This window comes from Eptatretus burgeri, chromosome 5, assembly GCF_056783735.1.
Source record: "Eptatretus burgeri isolate ZD-2024b chromosome 5, Ebu_testis_v1, whole genome shotgun sequence".
In the NCBI taxonomy this organism is placed as follows: domain Eukaryota; kingdom Metazoa; phylum Chordata; class Myxini; order Myxiniformes; family Myxinidae; genus Eptatretus; species Eptatretus burgeri.
The window spans coordinates 4,457,572-4,474,846 of record NC_140965.1 but is presented as its reverse complement, the minus strand read 5'-3'; the positions used below and the strand labels follow the sequence as shown (position 1 = coordinate 4,474,846).

General features: G+C 43.3%; 1 protein-coding gene across 2 annotated transcripts in view; it reads right to left on the bottom strand.

Moving 5' to 3' along the window:
• The window catches only part of LOC147025740 (uncharacterized), a 94,105-nt gene that overhangs the window by 48,112 nt on the left and 28,718 nt on the right, over positions 1-17,275 (bottom strand). For both annotated transcript variants that reach the window (XM_085880454.1, XM_085880455.1), the window contains 5 exons: positions 14,357-14,545; positions 8,079-8,150; positions 7,658-7,759; positions 7,204-7,249; positions 484-580 (listed from right to left, as the gene is read on the bottom strand). In XM_085880454.1, coding sequence (XP_085736580.1) covers positions 484-580; positions 7,204-7,249; positions 7,658-7,759; positions 8,079-8,150; positions 14,357-14,494 — 455 coding nt within the window. In that variant the 5' untranslated portion in view covers positions 14,495-14,545. The remainder of the gene's footprint in view (positions 1-483; positions 581-7,203; positions 7,250-7,657; positions 7,760-8,078; positions 8,151-14,356; positions 14,546-17,275) is intronic.

Genomic DNA, 17,275 nt, shown 5'->3' with positions numbered 1-17,275 from the left:
TACGATAAATGGAATAATTTTTAAATAGTAACGTGAACTTTTCAAAACTTTAAAGCAAATGTCCGAATATATTTAAAATTTCATGATAGACGCTCTCAAAAGGCACCGTCTATGTGAGGATGTGTACATGTGCTTAGTATTTAAGGAGATCCGGATCTTGTATATACAAGAGCCGAGTCCTAGAGATTAAGGTTTTGGAAGAATAATAAGAAGAATAATAAGAAGAAGAATAATACGAATAAGAATAATACGAATAAGAATAAGAAGAATAAGAATAAGAATAAGAAGAAGAACTAATGCCGAGCTCTCTGAGCAGCGTTCACTGCGAGACGATGCTAAAAACAACAATAAAATAAAATGCTATTCATCCAATAATGATGCTATGGTTTTAGACGCAAAGGCAATGGAGACTAAAAATTAAAGAAAACTGCCATAGCACATCTTTTACGCACCTATATAGGAAGAACACATCTATAAACCTACCTGTGTATTATTCCGTGATTGTGGAGATGGTGCAAGCCAGACAACGTTCCCAGCACCACAGCTGATATTTCTGTCTCCTGCAGAGGCTGTCTGCATGCTGAAAAAAAACAAAGCATGCATTTGATGAACATTAAAACAAATCCAGCTATGAAACACCTGTTTTCTCATACCACTGGTGATTGTTAGAAAAATGGTAATGAAAAAAAATGAACAAGAAAAAACAACAAAACTCTCCATCCTGAGGGATCTCTCAACAACGTGTACTTTTTTTTTCTACAAAGTCGAGGATCATGGAGGAGCTAGAACATAGAATAGATGTAGAAGTAACAGAACAGAAGAAAGTGCAGAAAGAGAGTTGGGAACACACCAATAACAGGGTTGAGGGACAAAATAGAGAAAGACTTGGACAAATGAGGGGGTTCACACTAAACACCGTCTAGAGATGACTGGAGATCAAACAATGTGCGAATTGGACAAATTAACACTTCTTTTAGCACTCAGAAATGTTGCTAATATCAATTCTGCAGTTTAAATTTTGAAATACGGTCCAGGTTAAGAGATTCTAGAGCTTATCGCATATGTGGAAATGAAATAAAGCCAAAAACACTGGCATCTCCGGGTGTTTATAAGCATTGCGATGTACACAGCGATGTGTAGGTATGAAGATGAGCCATTCGATGATATGAGTGAAGAAAGTGAAAAAAACATTTTGAGCACTTCATCGTTAACAAACCGTTGCGGCGTGTTCTAAGTCAATGCAATGTTGAGCAGGCCCAAACAAATGGTTAATTAAGACCCCAGTGAAGGAGAGCCAGCTGATAAAGGGGCTGACCAGGATGAAGCCTTGATAAAGGAAAATTAAATACAAAGCCATAAATTATCTTCTGTTTAAATTTTCCCACTCAGTTTTTACTCATGCACTCTCTTGGAGTTCCCTTAGTATGGATGCAAAGTTTCAGGCCACTAAGTTTCATGGTTTTTGGAGATATGGAGGGGACACACAAACTGACTGACGAACACGCATACTGCACACTGACTGATGCACACACACATTGAAATATTCCAATTATCTCAGACATACAAATACAAAATGCTATCAAAATGCAGCAAAATGTTATGAGGCACAAACACAGAGTGTGCCTTCATGGGAGGGAAGCAGAGTTCATTCTTTGTGTGAAAATAAAAGCAAGCAATTCCATATTTCATATCAAAATTAAACTAAGATTTTGGGACAAAAATTGGACACAATTGGACAAATATTATTTGGCACAAAGAATAATCAAGTCTCTTTATCATCAATCCATTACTCAAAATGTCAACTTCTGGTTCTGGGTTTGGAGCATTGGCAGGTCTCCTTGGGGGCTCCCTGCTGACGATCTCAAAGTTAAGTTTCCGGTCGTTATCTGTCCTGTTTTAACTGTTTATTTTCTCACCAACATGTTACTGTGTGTTCCTAGTTCGGTTTTGTTTCAAAATCATGCATTTTGTGAGATTTTGTCGAACTTGTCTTACTGGGTTCTTGAGGCCTATCCTTGAGGCTTGAGCCGACCCTTTGTTCCCCTATTTACGATTGTGTTTATTTGTTTTTTCTCCCCATTATTTTCAATTTCTATCTTTCCCACTTTCTTAACGTCCCCCTTCCCAACTAATCACTCAATTTCTTATCTTAAAAAAAAATAAAAAATAAAAACCGCTACCTTTCTCCGATTCTTCTTCTTCATCTCCTCTTCTTTTTCCTCCTCTAATTCTTCCTCGATTTTTTCTACAACACTTCCATGACCGAGTCTGTTGAAAACTCTCTCAAACATTGATAATAATAATAACAAAAACGATCTCTTATAATGCTTCATCTTCCTCTTTCACACGTGTGGTACTCTTTACTGTATCAGAATGCACTACTCTTCTGCTATTTAAACAGACTGCTCTCAATTCGACCTTTCCTTCATACCTTGCTTAAAAAATCCAACTGTTACAGCGTTTCTTCTCTCCATTCTCTGAATTTGCCTTTATTGCATCCCTCAAGAAATGTGTTTAATCGCATAACTGACCTAAAACTTTTTAAAACCCCAGTTTGCTATGAATGTTCGCTTTCCATCAATCATTCTTTTTTTCTAACTTCAGTGCCAACTCACTCCTCCCACCCCTCAGCCCTCACTCTCAAAGCAACCATCCCACTCTTCTCCCTCCAAGCCTCCCTCTCACCTCTCAAAAACTCCCCCCTCACCTTTCTCCCACCATTCATCCCCTCACTCGTCCATCCCAAAGTTGCCCCCCCCTCCCATCCACAAAGCTGCCTCCTTCCACTGCCCTCTCACCTCCATCTCTTCACTCCACCTCCTCAAATCCTCAACTGCCTTCTTCCCCCTCTCTTGTCCCCCCTCTCCCCCAGCACCACAGAGCCTTTTCTCCTCCTCATTCGGCCCCCTCCCCTAGGTATTCTGCAATCCCCCACACTCTTTCAACAACACTCCTTACCTCCCCCTCTCCCCCCACCCCTGCACCCAAAGCCTCCTCCCCTATCTCTTCATAAAAAGTTTGGACCTCAAATATCCAGGGCCTTCGCTCAAACCTTTCAGATCTTTCCATACAGGTTGCCACCGACAAACCAGACATAATCTGCCTCACAGAAACTTTACTCCCCCAAGACGTGTCTGACTCCCAAGCATCTCTCCCTGGTTACTCCCTCCTCCGGTTTGACAGACCTGAGCCTCGCCCTGGTGGAGGAGTTGCTCTCTTCATCAAAGACTATTCCTCACTCTCCATGCACTGCCCTCACCCCCCACACCCCCAGGAATACCTCTGGCTACGGCTTCCCCTCAACGACCACCTCATGTTTATATGTGTACTGCACAGTCCCCCTAACAGTGATGACTTCATCAACACCTCACTATCTGAAAACATGGACCAACTTCTATCTTTCATCTAAACTCTCTCTTCCTCATATGTGGCGACTTCAATTGTCATCATGCCAGTTGGCTAGGTGTGGGTACCTCTCACCTGTCATGGCACCTCAGCAAAAGCTTTCTGCGACTCATTGGGACTGACTCAAATCGGTCAACTTCCGTACCCGGATCTCAACCAATGGTACTCCATCTCTTCTGGATCTGATTTTGACAAATTTCCCTGACAATATCTGGTGCTCTTCCTCTGCTCCAATTGGTTCTTCTGACCACATCCTTGTCAAAGTGGACATCTCTCTGGCTATTATCAGAGAACCACCTCACCGCCGTCGAGTCTGGCATTTCACTCAAGCCGACTGGCAGGGTCTCCAAGCAGCCCTCAAACTTATAGACTGGTCTCCTATCTCTACTTTCTCCAACATCAACTCATCCTGGGAATTCTTTCAAAGAAACTTGCTCTCCCTCATGCACAGATTTATCCCCTCTCGTCTTCAGTTGTCCTACCCTTCCTCCCGCCCTTGGTTCACTGAAGCTTGTGGTGAGGCACTTGTCCTGAAACAACTTGCCTTTGCCTCATGGAAAGCAAACCCAACTGAGGGCAATCTCAGTTCCTTCCATAAAGCTCGGAACAAGTGTGTATCTACCCTCAGGAGAGCCAGAAAACATCTTTCTCATCTCAAGTCTGAACTCTCAAACCTCTCTCCCTCAAAATCCTGGTGGCGTCTAATCAAATCTGTTTCTGGTGTATGTTCCCCCTCCATCCCCTCACTTACCTCAAATGGCAGCACTACTGATACCGCACGTGAAAAAGCTGAATGCCTAAACTCTGTGTTTGCAGCTAAATCTTGTGTCCAACACCCATCGCTTTCTCTTCCCACCTTACCCAGTCGCACCCAACTGTCCCTGGACTCTGCATCTTTTTCTTCTGACAAAGTGTAGAGCTTGCTTTCAAACCTCGAGTCAGATTCTGCAACCGGTCCAGACGGCATCAGCCCACGTATCCTCAAAGCCTGCTCTTCTGCTCTTGCTCACCCTCTCTCTGTTCTATTCACCCTCTCATTTGCTCAAGGCCATCTGCCATCTGCTTGGAAATCAGCAAACATCACTGCCCTGCACAAAAAAGGTGCAAAAACAGATCCCTGCAACTACAGACCAATCAGCCTTCTCCCAATCATCAGCAAGGTTATGGAATCCATCATCGCTTCAGACATCAAATCCTTCCTCTTCTCCAATGGCTTGATTTCTGATCATCAATTTGGTTTCAGACCAGGTCACTCTACCCTGGATATGCTGCTTCTGGTCTCCCAACAATGGATGGAAGCCCTCAATGCCAGACAGGAAATCCGAGCCGTATCCCTGGATACATCACGTGCTTTTGACACAGTCTGGCACCCTGCCCTGCTCACCAAACTCTTCCTATGGTATCCAAGGCCATCTCCACTCATGGCTCGCAGACTTCCTCTCCTGTCGCAGTCAACGTGTGGCCCCAAATGGAGTTCTTTCATCCCCCCTTCCTGTCCAGGCTGGAGTTCCTCAAGGTAGCGTTATGGGCCCTGTTCTTTTTCTGGTTTTCATCAATGATCTCTCCCACTCTCTGGAAAATCCTCTATATCACTTTGCTGATGACTCCACCCTCTGCCGTACCATCGGTCATTCCTCAGACCAACAAGCAGCAGCTTCTTCGCTCACTGCTGATCTGGATAAAATTACAAACTGGTCCAACACGTGGAACATGTCTTTCAATCCGGACAAATCTCACACCATGTCTCTTCGAAAGGACCGTTTAGAAAACCCACCCATCCACTTTCTCAACAATCTTCTGGAAGAAGTCCTTTCTTTCAAGCTTCTGGGTCTCACTATCTGCCATGACCTTTCCTGGGAAAGCCACATTTCAAACCTCGCCTCCAAAGCCAGTCGCCGGCTGGGAATCCTCTGTCGTGCAAGGTCCTTCCTCGGCCCACCTGAGCTCCTGACCACTTGCAAAGCTTTTGTCCGCAGCCTGATGGAGTACTGCTCTCCACTCTGGGCTGGTGCTCCTGCCTCCCACCTTTCTCGGCTTCACGCTGTCGAAACCAAGGCATTTCGGATCATTGGCATCTCCTGCAATGAGGCTGAGTCTTTGGGCCTCTCACCGCAGGTTGGTCGGTGGTCTTTCTGTCTTCTACCGTCTCCCTTCCAGTCTCGCCCCCCCCCTCTCTCTGCGATTTGTCCCCACCACATTTCCGCAGGGCACTCAAGGTCCGCCAACAACCCCCTTCTGGTAAAACTACCAAAATCACGAATCGACTGCTCACCTTCACTCTTTCATACCTCTTTTTTCTCACCTTTGGAATAAACTCCCTCACTCTATTCATTCCCATTCTTCCCTCCAGGCCTTCAAAACAGCTGTTCACCACCACCTCTTATCTCCCATCCAAATCCTCGATCTTTTCTACCCCCGATAATCCACCCAAGCCCACCTCCTTCAAATTCCCTGCTTTCCTTCCTGAAAGTCCCTGTAATGTCCATCTTCTATTCCCCATGTTCCCCGTCCCATCCCTCTCCCTTCCACAGATCTCCAAATGTCTCTGTTCCCCACTATTTTGTCCTTCCCACTCTCTCCCCTCCTGTCTCATTCCCCCCTTGATGTGCGTTGTGTTAGCTCTCATACGAGCCTCGACAAGGTATACAAAAAAAGGAATACAATTTGAGTAGCTGAATAATGAATGAATAAAAAGATTTTTGGAATTCCAAAAAAAAAAAAATAATTAGTTTGAGATAAACAAGGTCCCCCAATATAGATGACTAGACAAGAGAGTTCATACAATACCTCACCTCAAGCAGTCTTGGGGGGGGGAGGGGAAAAGACATGGGCGAGGTCTGTGAGTGGCAAATTTGATTGGTCGAGGTGACGTAAAATTCTGTAATATTTTGTCCAAGGACTGCTAAATGGAAGGTTTTTGAAAGTGCCAATAAGGCAATTTGTGTTCTACAGTGTCCCAAGTCTATAATTCAATTGAAATAAAAGTTTTGAAGGTTGTAAAAAAAAAAAAAATTCGGAAGTTTATCGCCATTGATGCAACGGCTTTTACACCACTTTATCGAACACACTACATTCGAACTTCATGCATTTTGTTTGTGACCTTTATGAAGTCCTTATAAACAGTATGTTTCCTGTTTGGAATGATTTTCAAATTTGTTTGACTGGCAGACAGGTAGACAGAGTAAAAATATAACTTTACTCATCTCTGCACAAGCGTGCTCGGGACAAGATTCTGTACAATTTGCCAAATTCAGAGTCAAAGTACTGTTAAAATGTAGGTTCTTATTCCAATTCATGTTCTACAGTGTTCAAAATGTAAAATTCAATTTAAATTACATAGTGCTTCGATAATCTCCGGATGTTCCCTCAGTATGCATGACGGAACATCGTCTACATCGTAGACAGACGGACAGAGACAGTGAGTCAAAGTGAACCGACTGCTTAACCCAGATTTTTGCTTCATGCATGTGGGGTTAACAAGAAAAAGAGGGTTATTAATAGAAGGTGCATTCATGATCAAACTACGGTTTGAAAGTATGATAAAGTAACCTGGTTCATGCACTTACCTCTTCCAAATCGTATTTACAACATTCATTTTCCATTGTGTTCGTTTAGCTTTTTCTTCATTTACTACAAGAGTCCCAATTGTTCTCATCTTTAATGCAATACACTACATGTATGAGCTCCTTCTCGAGTCAAAGATGCTGCAGAAAATAAATTACAGCAAAGGTATCAATGCTCAGAAGAGATTGCATAAAACTGATGATGGGTAAAACATTGGCACATCACTCACAATACCTTCGATAATGTCTGCAGCAGAGGCCAGGCAGAACTCCATTACCAGCTGGGAAACAAGGGAAGAAATATATTACGGCATCATGTGCCTTCACTTATGGCTCACACATACTGAAATTGCCAATCAGTTTCACGATATGACAACATTACTGAGTACGTGTATCAAAGGTGAGAAATATTGGCTGGCTGAAGCATCATGACTTATGAATGAGACGGAAGATAATGAAAGAAAACTTGAAAGGTTAACAATAAACAAACTGAAGCTTTACCTGGCCTATGGATGAGCTTTTGCATCATCAAGGTTTGCTCAAATGAATAACATTGTTGCTGATAGTTTCCTTGAGAGTCAAAATAAACAGCATCTCACTTCCTCAATCGTTTCGTCCATACTGTAACTTAACAGCAAAGACCCAAACATGTCGAGCCCGTCACCCCCATCCCATGCTCTCTCTCTCACCCAAACGGTGTGTTCGTGCAGAAATGCAGCGTGCAATGAGGTCAAGTTGGGATGCCTCAGAGTGTAGAGACAACGCACCTCTTTCTCTACCTCCTGCCATTTCTGTAGGAAGACATGGAAGGGATCACATTTAAGAAAAAAAAATATGGGAAAGAACCAAAGAAGAATTGCCAGGGGTAAAAGAGGTTTTGAAGGATTATTAAAGGTAAGTAAAAGGAGAAGGTGAACAAATATTGAGGGAGAAGAAAATGGACATCAGGTTTAAAAAAATCACGTGAATGAAAAATAGCATTTGAAAGAGAGAGATGGGGGAAGGGTGAGGATCAGAAATTGAAGGAAGTCCAAGTGGCGAGAAGGACAGCGGGAGGGAGCTGGGGGTGAGTGTGAAATTAAACAATGGCAGTGAGGGCAGCAAAACCACCTCGCCTGTGCGCAGTCCTTCACAACTCAATTTCTTTACAGCAACAGCTTCACAGGTATCAGCATGACGAGCCTGAGGTAACAGGGCAATACAGGTATCAATGAGTAACTAATTATGCATTATTCTTACATTGAAAAGGGTTTAAACAAATGATGTGGCCAAGGGAATTTTTTTAAGCAAACATTTAGGTTCAAGGCAATCAAAACTATCAGATTAGTAAACTTAATCTGAATGATAGCACAGAATGCCAATCAAGCAAACTTTACTTCCATATTTCTCTGGTGACTACGTAGGATCAGTGGAAAAGCTTGGAGTCCAGTGCATGGGTGAAACTGCAGAACTTTTGAAAAAAAAGGAATTGCACCAAGCAAAAATAACTCCTTACTAAGGGGTCCAAGGGCATGCCCCCCTATATAAATTTGAAAAATCGAGGTCAAAATATGCATTTTCGGCATGATCCTGTCCAAATTGTAGCAAAAAAAAAAAAAACAATGCAAATGAAAGTAATATTTGGGGAAGAATTTTTTTTTTTTTTTCACCTGAACATCCATTGATGGGAAGATTATTTCCCGTTAGTTGGTCCAGCATTTTGTTGTCATAAAATAAATGACTACTGAATATCACATACCTTTCCATGAATTTTAATACAGGTGTTTAAGGGGGATGGAGGGTAGGGGCACCAATAGCGCTTCCTCTTCTTCAAACTGGGAAAGACTTAAAACAGGCAAGTCTGATTAAACGAACAAATTTTTGTTCCAAGTAAATGGATTATTAGCTTTCCAACCAAGTAATTTGACTTATTTAGAACTGTTTTCAAAGCCTCTTTCAGGAGTTTGAAGAAGATGACAAAAACTTTTTTTGGCCAAAATTACAGAGCCAGATCCGAACCAAGTTTTTGCACACACAGTCCACACACAATACCATTTAATAATTGGGTCGAGAATCGAACCGTCGACTCGGCTGAAAAAGGAAGTGCGCTGCTTCTGTACCATCCACACAGTGACACACAAACTTGGGCACATAACCTTAAGGCTAACAGTAGAACTTGTACATTTGTCACATGCAACACCAATACATTAGAAAACAATGCATCAAACTATGGACAATGACATTTAGGATTTGACAATGTGATTCCAGCATTGTGAGCAGAGGTGGATCAAGACCGTTTTGGGGCCCTGGGCACAAAAAAGATTTTGCCTCCCCCCCCAATAAATAAATAAAGAGGACTCTGGTATTTTCACACTCGCTCAACCGATGTTGCTTTAGACTCGACTGCAAAAAATCTGGAGGAATTCCCATGTTTTATTGTCTTCCACCCCCCCCCTTCGAAAAAAAATAGCCACGTTAAAGTGTTCCTTCACCATTCAGATTGTCATCGCTTGCTAAGCCAGCCATTCCTTATCAACCATTTCTTTGGAGTGCTTGCTTGAGTGCTTAAGCTGCATGTTCCATATTGCCAGCAGCCATGTCTGCCGAAGCTGTGTCACCGTCGTCTTCATCTGTTGTTTCTTTCTGCTTGAAGTATTTGTTTATAGTTGTCTTTTTTAACAAAGCAATTCCTTTAGCCCCCTTTGTTTGCTTCACCCTTATCTTTGAGCTCCCACTTAAGTACCGCCGATCCATTTTTTTAACTGCCTGTGAATACCAACGGAACTCGCCATTGGACTGATGACGTTGCAAGTCATTTGCATATTGCAACATGAGCTTATAAAATGTTTTTTGTTTTGTTTTGCCTTGCCTACAGACTTGCAATTTTTTTCGTCTATTGATTTAAGTAGATTACTAATATATATAAATATATATATATATATATATATATATATATATATATATATATATATATATATATATATATATATATATATATAAATTGCGTTCATGTTTTTGCCTCTGAACTGTAACTTATCATGAAGTTAAAATTGCCCAAATTGCCATTCTGGTGCAGTGTCAGTAGTCTGGGAGATATGGAAATGGATTGTGCCTTTGATGATACAAGCATGAGCTTTGGCACACTGTTAGAGCATGCCCCAAGGAAGATGTTTAGCTATAGGGCTATCGCAGAATTGTCCTGTGGCCAAAATGGTGGCCATTTTGGAAAATGGCCACCTCCGGTTGTTATTTTACCAGTAGCTCAGGTTTTAGACTACCTAGGATATTGATTCTGGTGGCTAATCGTACATTTTCAAGGATGAGGAATGCAGTGGTACTATTTACAACATGCTATAACTACTCTAACAACTACCTAACTACATATATCTAGCTTTCAGAGAAATAAATAAAATTAAAATTATAAACGCATTTAATATTGGTGGAGTTATACATGTACATGTTTTGAAACTGTGACATATTCATAAGAGTACAATGCAGTCTTCGCAATGTTTCCTTTATAATATTTGGTAGTTTATTTATATGAGCACACAGTTCATGAGATTATGCTGCATCTTGCAAATCAATAGTGCATGTCCCATTGTTGTTTGACATGTTGGTGGTGAGGGCAAGTCTACGACAATCCTTCCATTTTTAACCAGGTAAGGCCTTCCATGGTAATATTACATGTTTTCAATGAAATGTAATGTTAGTTTCGAGAACACAGTCCACCACAGTGCACTGAAGTGCTGCCTTGACACATTTGCACTGTCCTCTGCACCTCTTTTTGCATCCACAGCGTACGAGTTCTCGACAGGCCTGGGTCGCTTTTGGCAGTGTGGTCCAGTGAACTTCCCATCTACCTGTGTCCTTCTTCTTCCACCCCCAGTCACCTGGGGATGGGAGTTCCAGGACTGCAACCATCATCTGTCCCCAGCAGTGACCAGCTTGGTAGGCAGCCCTCTTTGTGTGTTGAATCAGTGCTGTTTGTGTTGGAGGGAGTCCTTCAATGTCTCCACCTTTCTGGGTGAACAGCTGATTGCGTGCCTGATTGACTGATTCCAGGCTGCTAGTGCAGTCATAGAGCAATACCATGAATCGCTCCAGACTCCATCCAGTTGTTTCTGGTGTCTGGGGTGGCAGCCAAGGCACAGAAGGTTCTAGTGACATCATCAAAGGCTAGATGATCAAAGCTTTGGCTAGATGAACTGCATAATTGTCAGCATCGTGCTCACATGCTTTCCCTAATGCAACACCAACATTCTCATTGCACACGAGCACCACATCACGACCTTGCTTGTGAGCGTCCATGTCTGGGAAGTATTCTGTTCTTGAGTTTAGTGGAGTGTCCACGCCCCATCACATGTGTCCCCAGTTGTTCCAGCCTGGTACTGTACAGATTCACCAATTCTGTTAGCTTGAACACTGGTGCAACCATATTGTCCATGCGCACTTCCTCACTTTTGGCGACAAGTCCAGCAAATGCAATTCCATGGTTAACAGTGTCTGCATTAGATTCTTGTGCCTTTGTGTCCCTCGCTTTATTGTACAGAGAGGCAAGACACTGAGCATGGTACTTAGCCTCTTTGGCAATGAGATATCCAACACTGACTTTGGATAGGTGGTGTTTGTCCTGTAGTTTGAGGGCACACTGCCTCACACGAATGTCAAGTTTGAATGTTGATGCATTACGCAAAGCATCTATTGCTGCAGATTTGCCACAGAAGAAGCATGTCTCTGTTGAATGAGTTTCGCGTTAAATGCTCTGACGGGTGAACTTGTGGGTTTCTGGGTCATCATAGTGGTGCGTTTTCCTCTTTTCAGCCCTCTGAAGTTTTGTTTTGATATACTGCAGTCTGCAGGAGTCATGCCATTTGGCTTTGTGAATGCGGAATGCTGCCTCGATGCCCTGACCCTCATCCAGTTGTGACAGTTTTAGTGTTCTTGGCAGGCAACTGATCTTGTCGAATGCTACAAGATGCTCAGCTATGGTCCTGTATCCTGCCCCATCTGTGCCACGAACTGAATTATATGGACATTTCAGCATCTCATCTGTGTCTTCCTGACACAGAACACATTTGTTCCAGTCTGTGGTGGGGCACTGTTTACCTGATGAGCTAGGCTCATCAGGGTCCACCACCTTGTATAGTTTGGCCATTGTCCCTATGCACTATGCTACTTTAGAACAGAATCTACTAGTTATACCACCACCACCACTCTCCCATAAGCTGAAATCTCCAGGGAAATATGTTGGCTGCCACCACAGTCACAGTCCAGATCAAATGAAAGCATACAGATATACATGCAGGTTAGGCGTTGTTACTAGGTGTACACAAGTACACAAAAGCTGTACTAACAACATAGATTATCATTGTGACGTTTTTATGATGTTCTGTGTGAATATGCAGCAAAATATATGAATACACATGAACATAATTATGAGGTCAGCACACAACTCATGGGCTGATTCTGAAATTCCGGAAAATGTGCATAACTCTGCTAATATTTGATGGTTTTACTATTATTTAATTCCCCGAATGCCAGATATATGTAGTTTGGTTGTTACGAGCATGTTATAAATAGTACCACTGCATTCCTCATCCTTGAAAATGTACGATTAGCCACCAGAATCAATATCCCAGCTGGTCTAGAAGCTGAGAAACTGGTAAAATAACAACCGGTGGTGGCCATTTTGGAAAATGCCCATCATTTTGGCCACAGGACAATTCTGTGATAGCCCTATAGCTAAATATCTTCCTTAGGGCATGATCTAACAGTGTGCCAAAGTTCATGCTTGTATCATCAAAGGCACAATTCCCCCAAATATTTCACTTATCTGCCAGACTACAGGTATCTCACAGTATCTTTTGCAGAAATTCTACCAGTCAGACACCATTAGCACCTTCAGTAACTCCACCCAGTGTGGCTGACTTCTTGCTATGTCTGACTTCCAGAATCATTACTCAGCCATTTCCTGTATTGGGTGGAAGGAAACCAAATCAAAAACCAAAAAGTGTGTGAATTGATCATTCTTGATCCTTACTATAATTCACAGACTGGTGTTTGTGTGTGTAGGGGTTTGTTTGACACGCTACTACTCTTAAAGTTCTGGGCCAATTACATTCAGACTTGCTACATAGGATCCACATGACCCCAATTAATGTCTAGGGGTGTATTTATCTTTGCCAGTGGTCTTGGAGGGTGTTGGGGAGGTGGGGGCACACAAATTCTCCATGTAAATGTGTACCGTGTAGCGCTGCCTATAGGTGGGGGAGGGTATTACAAGTCTCCACCATTTACTATTCAGTATTCCCATCCCCACATTTTCCAGTGTTGAGGTGTTTTGAATTATAAGCATTCGATATATGTTTTTGCTTCGTGCACATAATCCAGGTTTCTTTTTGCCTATACAGAGCTGTCAGCTACCTATACACCACCCACATAAAGATATGCATCAGAAGAACATGTTGCATGCTTGGAACAAGATCACCCATCGGGCGAGTACTCTGCCAGTGTATAGTAACACACTGGCCAATTTCTAGTGCCAATCCTAAGGCGAACTTTATTCACAATCTTTTAAAAACTATTTAAGACTCTTCCCTCCAGGTCTTCAAAATAGCTGTTCAGCACCATCTCTTATCTCCCCCCATCCAAAAACATGATTTTTCTACTCCCGTTAACCCACTCCAAAGCCACCTCCTTCATATTCCCTGCTTTCCCTCCTGAAAGTCCCTGTATCTTGTTTACCCCGTGTACCCCACCCCATCCTTCTCCCTCACACAGATCTCATGTGTCTATTCCCCACTGTTTTGTGCTTCCCTCTCCCATTCCATTTGTCTCCTACTCCCCTGGTTATACATTCTGTGTTTTATCTCTTCTACGAGCCTCAACATTGTATCTAAAAAATAAATAAATAAATAAAGAACGATCAAATGGATTAATCATCTTGCAGAGGAAATCTCGAATTGTGCACAATTTCAAGAAATTGGAACAAACATCCACAATAGCGACAGAAAGAAAAACAAATACTCATGTGCGACATCTTTGTCTCCCTGTTCCCCCCCCCCCTTCCCACCCAATCGGATCAATCACATGCCAGTCCGTGAAACTGCTGCTCTCCCTCATTTAGCTCTTCCACAACCCCAGATTTCCTCATATAAAAGGGGAAGAAATGAACAGAGGTGGTTGTGGAATATCAGGGTTTAAATACCAGCGAAACAAGACTCCTGCCCACCAGAAACACAGCTCTTTTGAATGCAACACAGAAGCCCACACAACTAAAAAATGTCAGTTTCAACTCTATTTCAATTCAAACCCATGTGTTACGGATGAATCAGATGGTAAGCACAAAATAAACCAACTCATCCATCCATCAGATAAGCACTCTTTCTTCCAAACACAAATGTACTCACAAAATAGACAGCTCCAAAACTGCCCCTGCCAATTTCCTGCAGTCCATAATAAATTTCTTCGGGGTTTTCGGGCTGGAAAAGCGTGGAAGACAAAGGGATTTTCAAGATGCTCCCAGAGGGAGGGAGTAGTTCCAGCATTCTGCATTCCCGGTCCCAGCACACCCAGAATTGTATTCAGTACTGAGCGGACTGCGGAGGAAGTACAAAGGCAAAAGATGTGCATTCAGAGTCATTAGATGAGAAAACGATTTGCCAAACAAACCCGTAACTAACACAAACCAAATTAAGCAACAACAATACTGACGTCAGAGAAAGGGGGTGCCATTGGGGGGAGGGAGGAGATGTACAAAAGGAAAGATAATTTTTACATCACATAAATATTCGTTATCCTGGGGTGGGGGAGGGGGAACAAGGATGTTATGTCGTGTCATTTTGAAACAGATTTTGACAGCTCGGATAAAACAATCACAGAATGATTTAACTCATTTGTAAACATTGTGTGAGCACCATTTCTTCATTTACAAACTCCAATGTGGTCGTGAATGTTATACGCAATACTGTTGCGAATTTGGAAACCATGAGCACACAACAGCCAGGTCCTATAGCTCAGTTATATCGGTAAGTGTGCGTTTCTAGTTATAATCCATCCCGTGTCTAACGGGAATTTTGTACGTGCGCTGTGGGTTATTTTATAGATAGGATTTTTTACATTTTACATCAACGACAATGACAACCCTCAGCGCTCTTCATGCGTTTGTGTGGATTTCGCACCGTATATGGTCACAAAGCGTTTCGCTTTGGCTGCGCGCCAAATAAGGGTATGCATCGCTTTCCGCCCAATGGGCGATGAGCAGACCAGTCAGGGCGGTCCTTGGCAAGAAGGTGGAGCCACGACACGCTGTCCACCCAATGGGAGCAGGCCAAGGGAGCGGACGGGCCCCAAAAAGAAAAACGACAAAGGCGATTGAATTGCATCCAGTCTGCTCGAGTGCACGTCTCTGTCTGGGTCTGGGTCTGTGGCTGACTGCATCGCGCGGATCTGAGGTGTCTCGTCTGGCGCATTGCTGCGGGCGTCGACCATCTCAACTCGGGAGATCATCTCGTGTCGCCTGCCTGCGAGCCGGAGGAGCGTGCCAACGCCCGACGCTACCCTCTGTACCTGGTGCTTGGAGTGGCCTCGTGTTGCGGGTTCGAGTCCCGTTACCCCCAAGATCGTCGAGAACCACACGAGGTGGACAGGTCCATCTCTTTCTGGGTATTTGTGTGTGCGTGTGTGTCCTGGGGCCCCATCTATAAGTAACAACTGTGTAAGTGCTTTCTTTGCTCATTGTACATTGCATTTCTTATAGTCGTGATAACTCTGCTCTTAGTATGCTTCCCCTCCCCGATTATTGTAAAATAAATTCCCCTTTTGTTGAATGTCCCAGCTCGTCCTTGTCCTTTCTGCCATTGGTTTGCCACGGTGTGTATTGGGGATTAGGAAGGCCGTTGCTACCGTAATTGTGCATTTGGACCGACGGACCTCAGTAACCGTCCGCTCAGGTTACGCACGGTAATGGCTCGTTCCGCTCGAGGCCTGCCGAGGGTGTGGTTCCCCGGGAGTTGGACTGCGCGGGTATTTAGGTATATTGAAGTTGGCAATTAACCCTACCCCACACCGTCGAAGTATTGGCGACCACGGTCCTTTAAGTGACCCGTCGGCTCAAGAGTTATCCGCAGTGACGACCTATAAATTCCGGGTGTTCAGTGGAGCCGACTCTACTGCTCCATCTAGCAGTCGTGCTCGCCACCGAGTCTATATATATAAATATATATATATATGTGTGTGTGTATGTATATGTGTGTGTGTGTGTGTGTGTGTGTGTACATATTCAAACAATACAGTAAATGAAATCCGCAAGCAACTCGGAATTCAGAGTTGGTACTCGAAAAAAAAAAATTTTTTAAAAGGACCACCAAGTATGGCCAAGGCCCAAGCACGACATTTAGACCACCGAGGATGCACCAGCACCAAATCAAGACCATCTGGTCAAAATGTCAGCCATGACCCATACTCTTAAGCAAATACTCTTGATGGTGGTACTGTCGACGTTGATTTCCTCTTCAAGCATTTGTAATTGGTGTGAATGAATAAAGACATTGTCCCTCACTCACAAAATATTATTTGAACTTCGGTAAAATGCTGCAGTTGAGAGGATTCCCTTGTAAACATGATTATCCATGTATTGTTACATTTGCTTTCTGTAAAACGTACATCTGCCTTCAGGTGTTATTGATGTCATATTTGATTAAAACTATTGTTACGGTTCTTGGAGCCATATGCATACAACAGAGAGTTGTCCCGAGTCAGTTATTCCATTAATATACGTGTAGATAGATCCCTTCCTTGTGTTGTGGGAAGACACGGGGGTGCGTTGCGATGGGCTATACTTAGGTTATTAGATCATTTTTCCCCTTTTATTTTATTCCCTCCTTTTTCTGAGGTAAATTAATCTCGCTCGCTACCCTCGTTTCGCTGGCCACAGCATACCACCATCTACCCGCTGTATCCGGAGTCTCGTTTTCTGAGGCAAAATCCCGACGTTCGCTATGGAAGCCGCATCGGCATCCACCTTCCCAAACCCAGACACACGCGGCATGGGCAGGCCAAACTAGCGTCAAGCCGAAACCCCGCCCAGAAAGGTGGACCACATGAAGGCGCGGTCCAATCGGGATGCTCGGATCGGACGATGTCAGTTTCGCCATGGCTCCTCCCCGAGCTCCGTGATCTATAAAGTATGGAGCAATCCTCAGAGTTGAGGTGGATGGAAAGGAAGAAGTCGGTCGGAGTTGTTGGATGCAAAAGTATTGAGTTGAATGCAAAGGTTGTCGTTGGATGGGAAGGTTGTTGTTGTTGTGGGAGGCCGTTGGAAAAAAGAA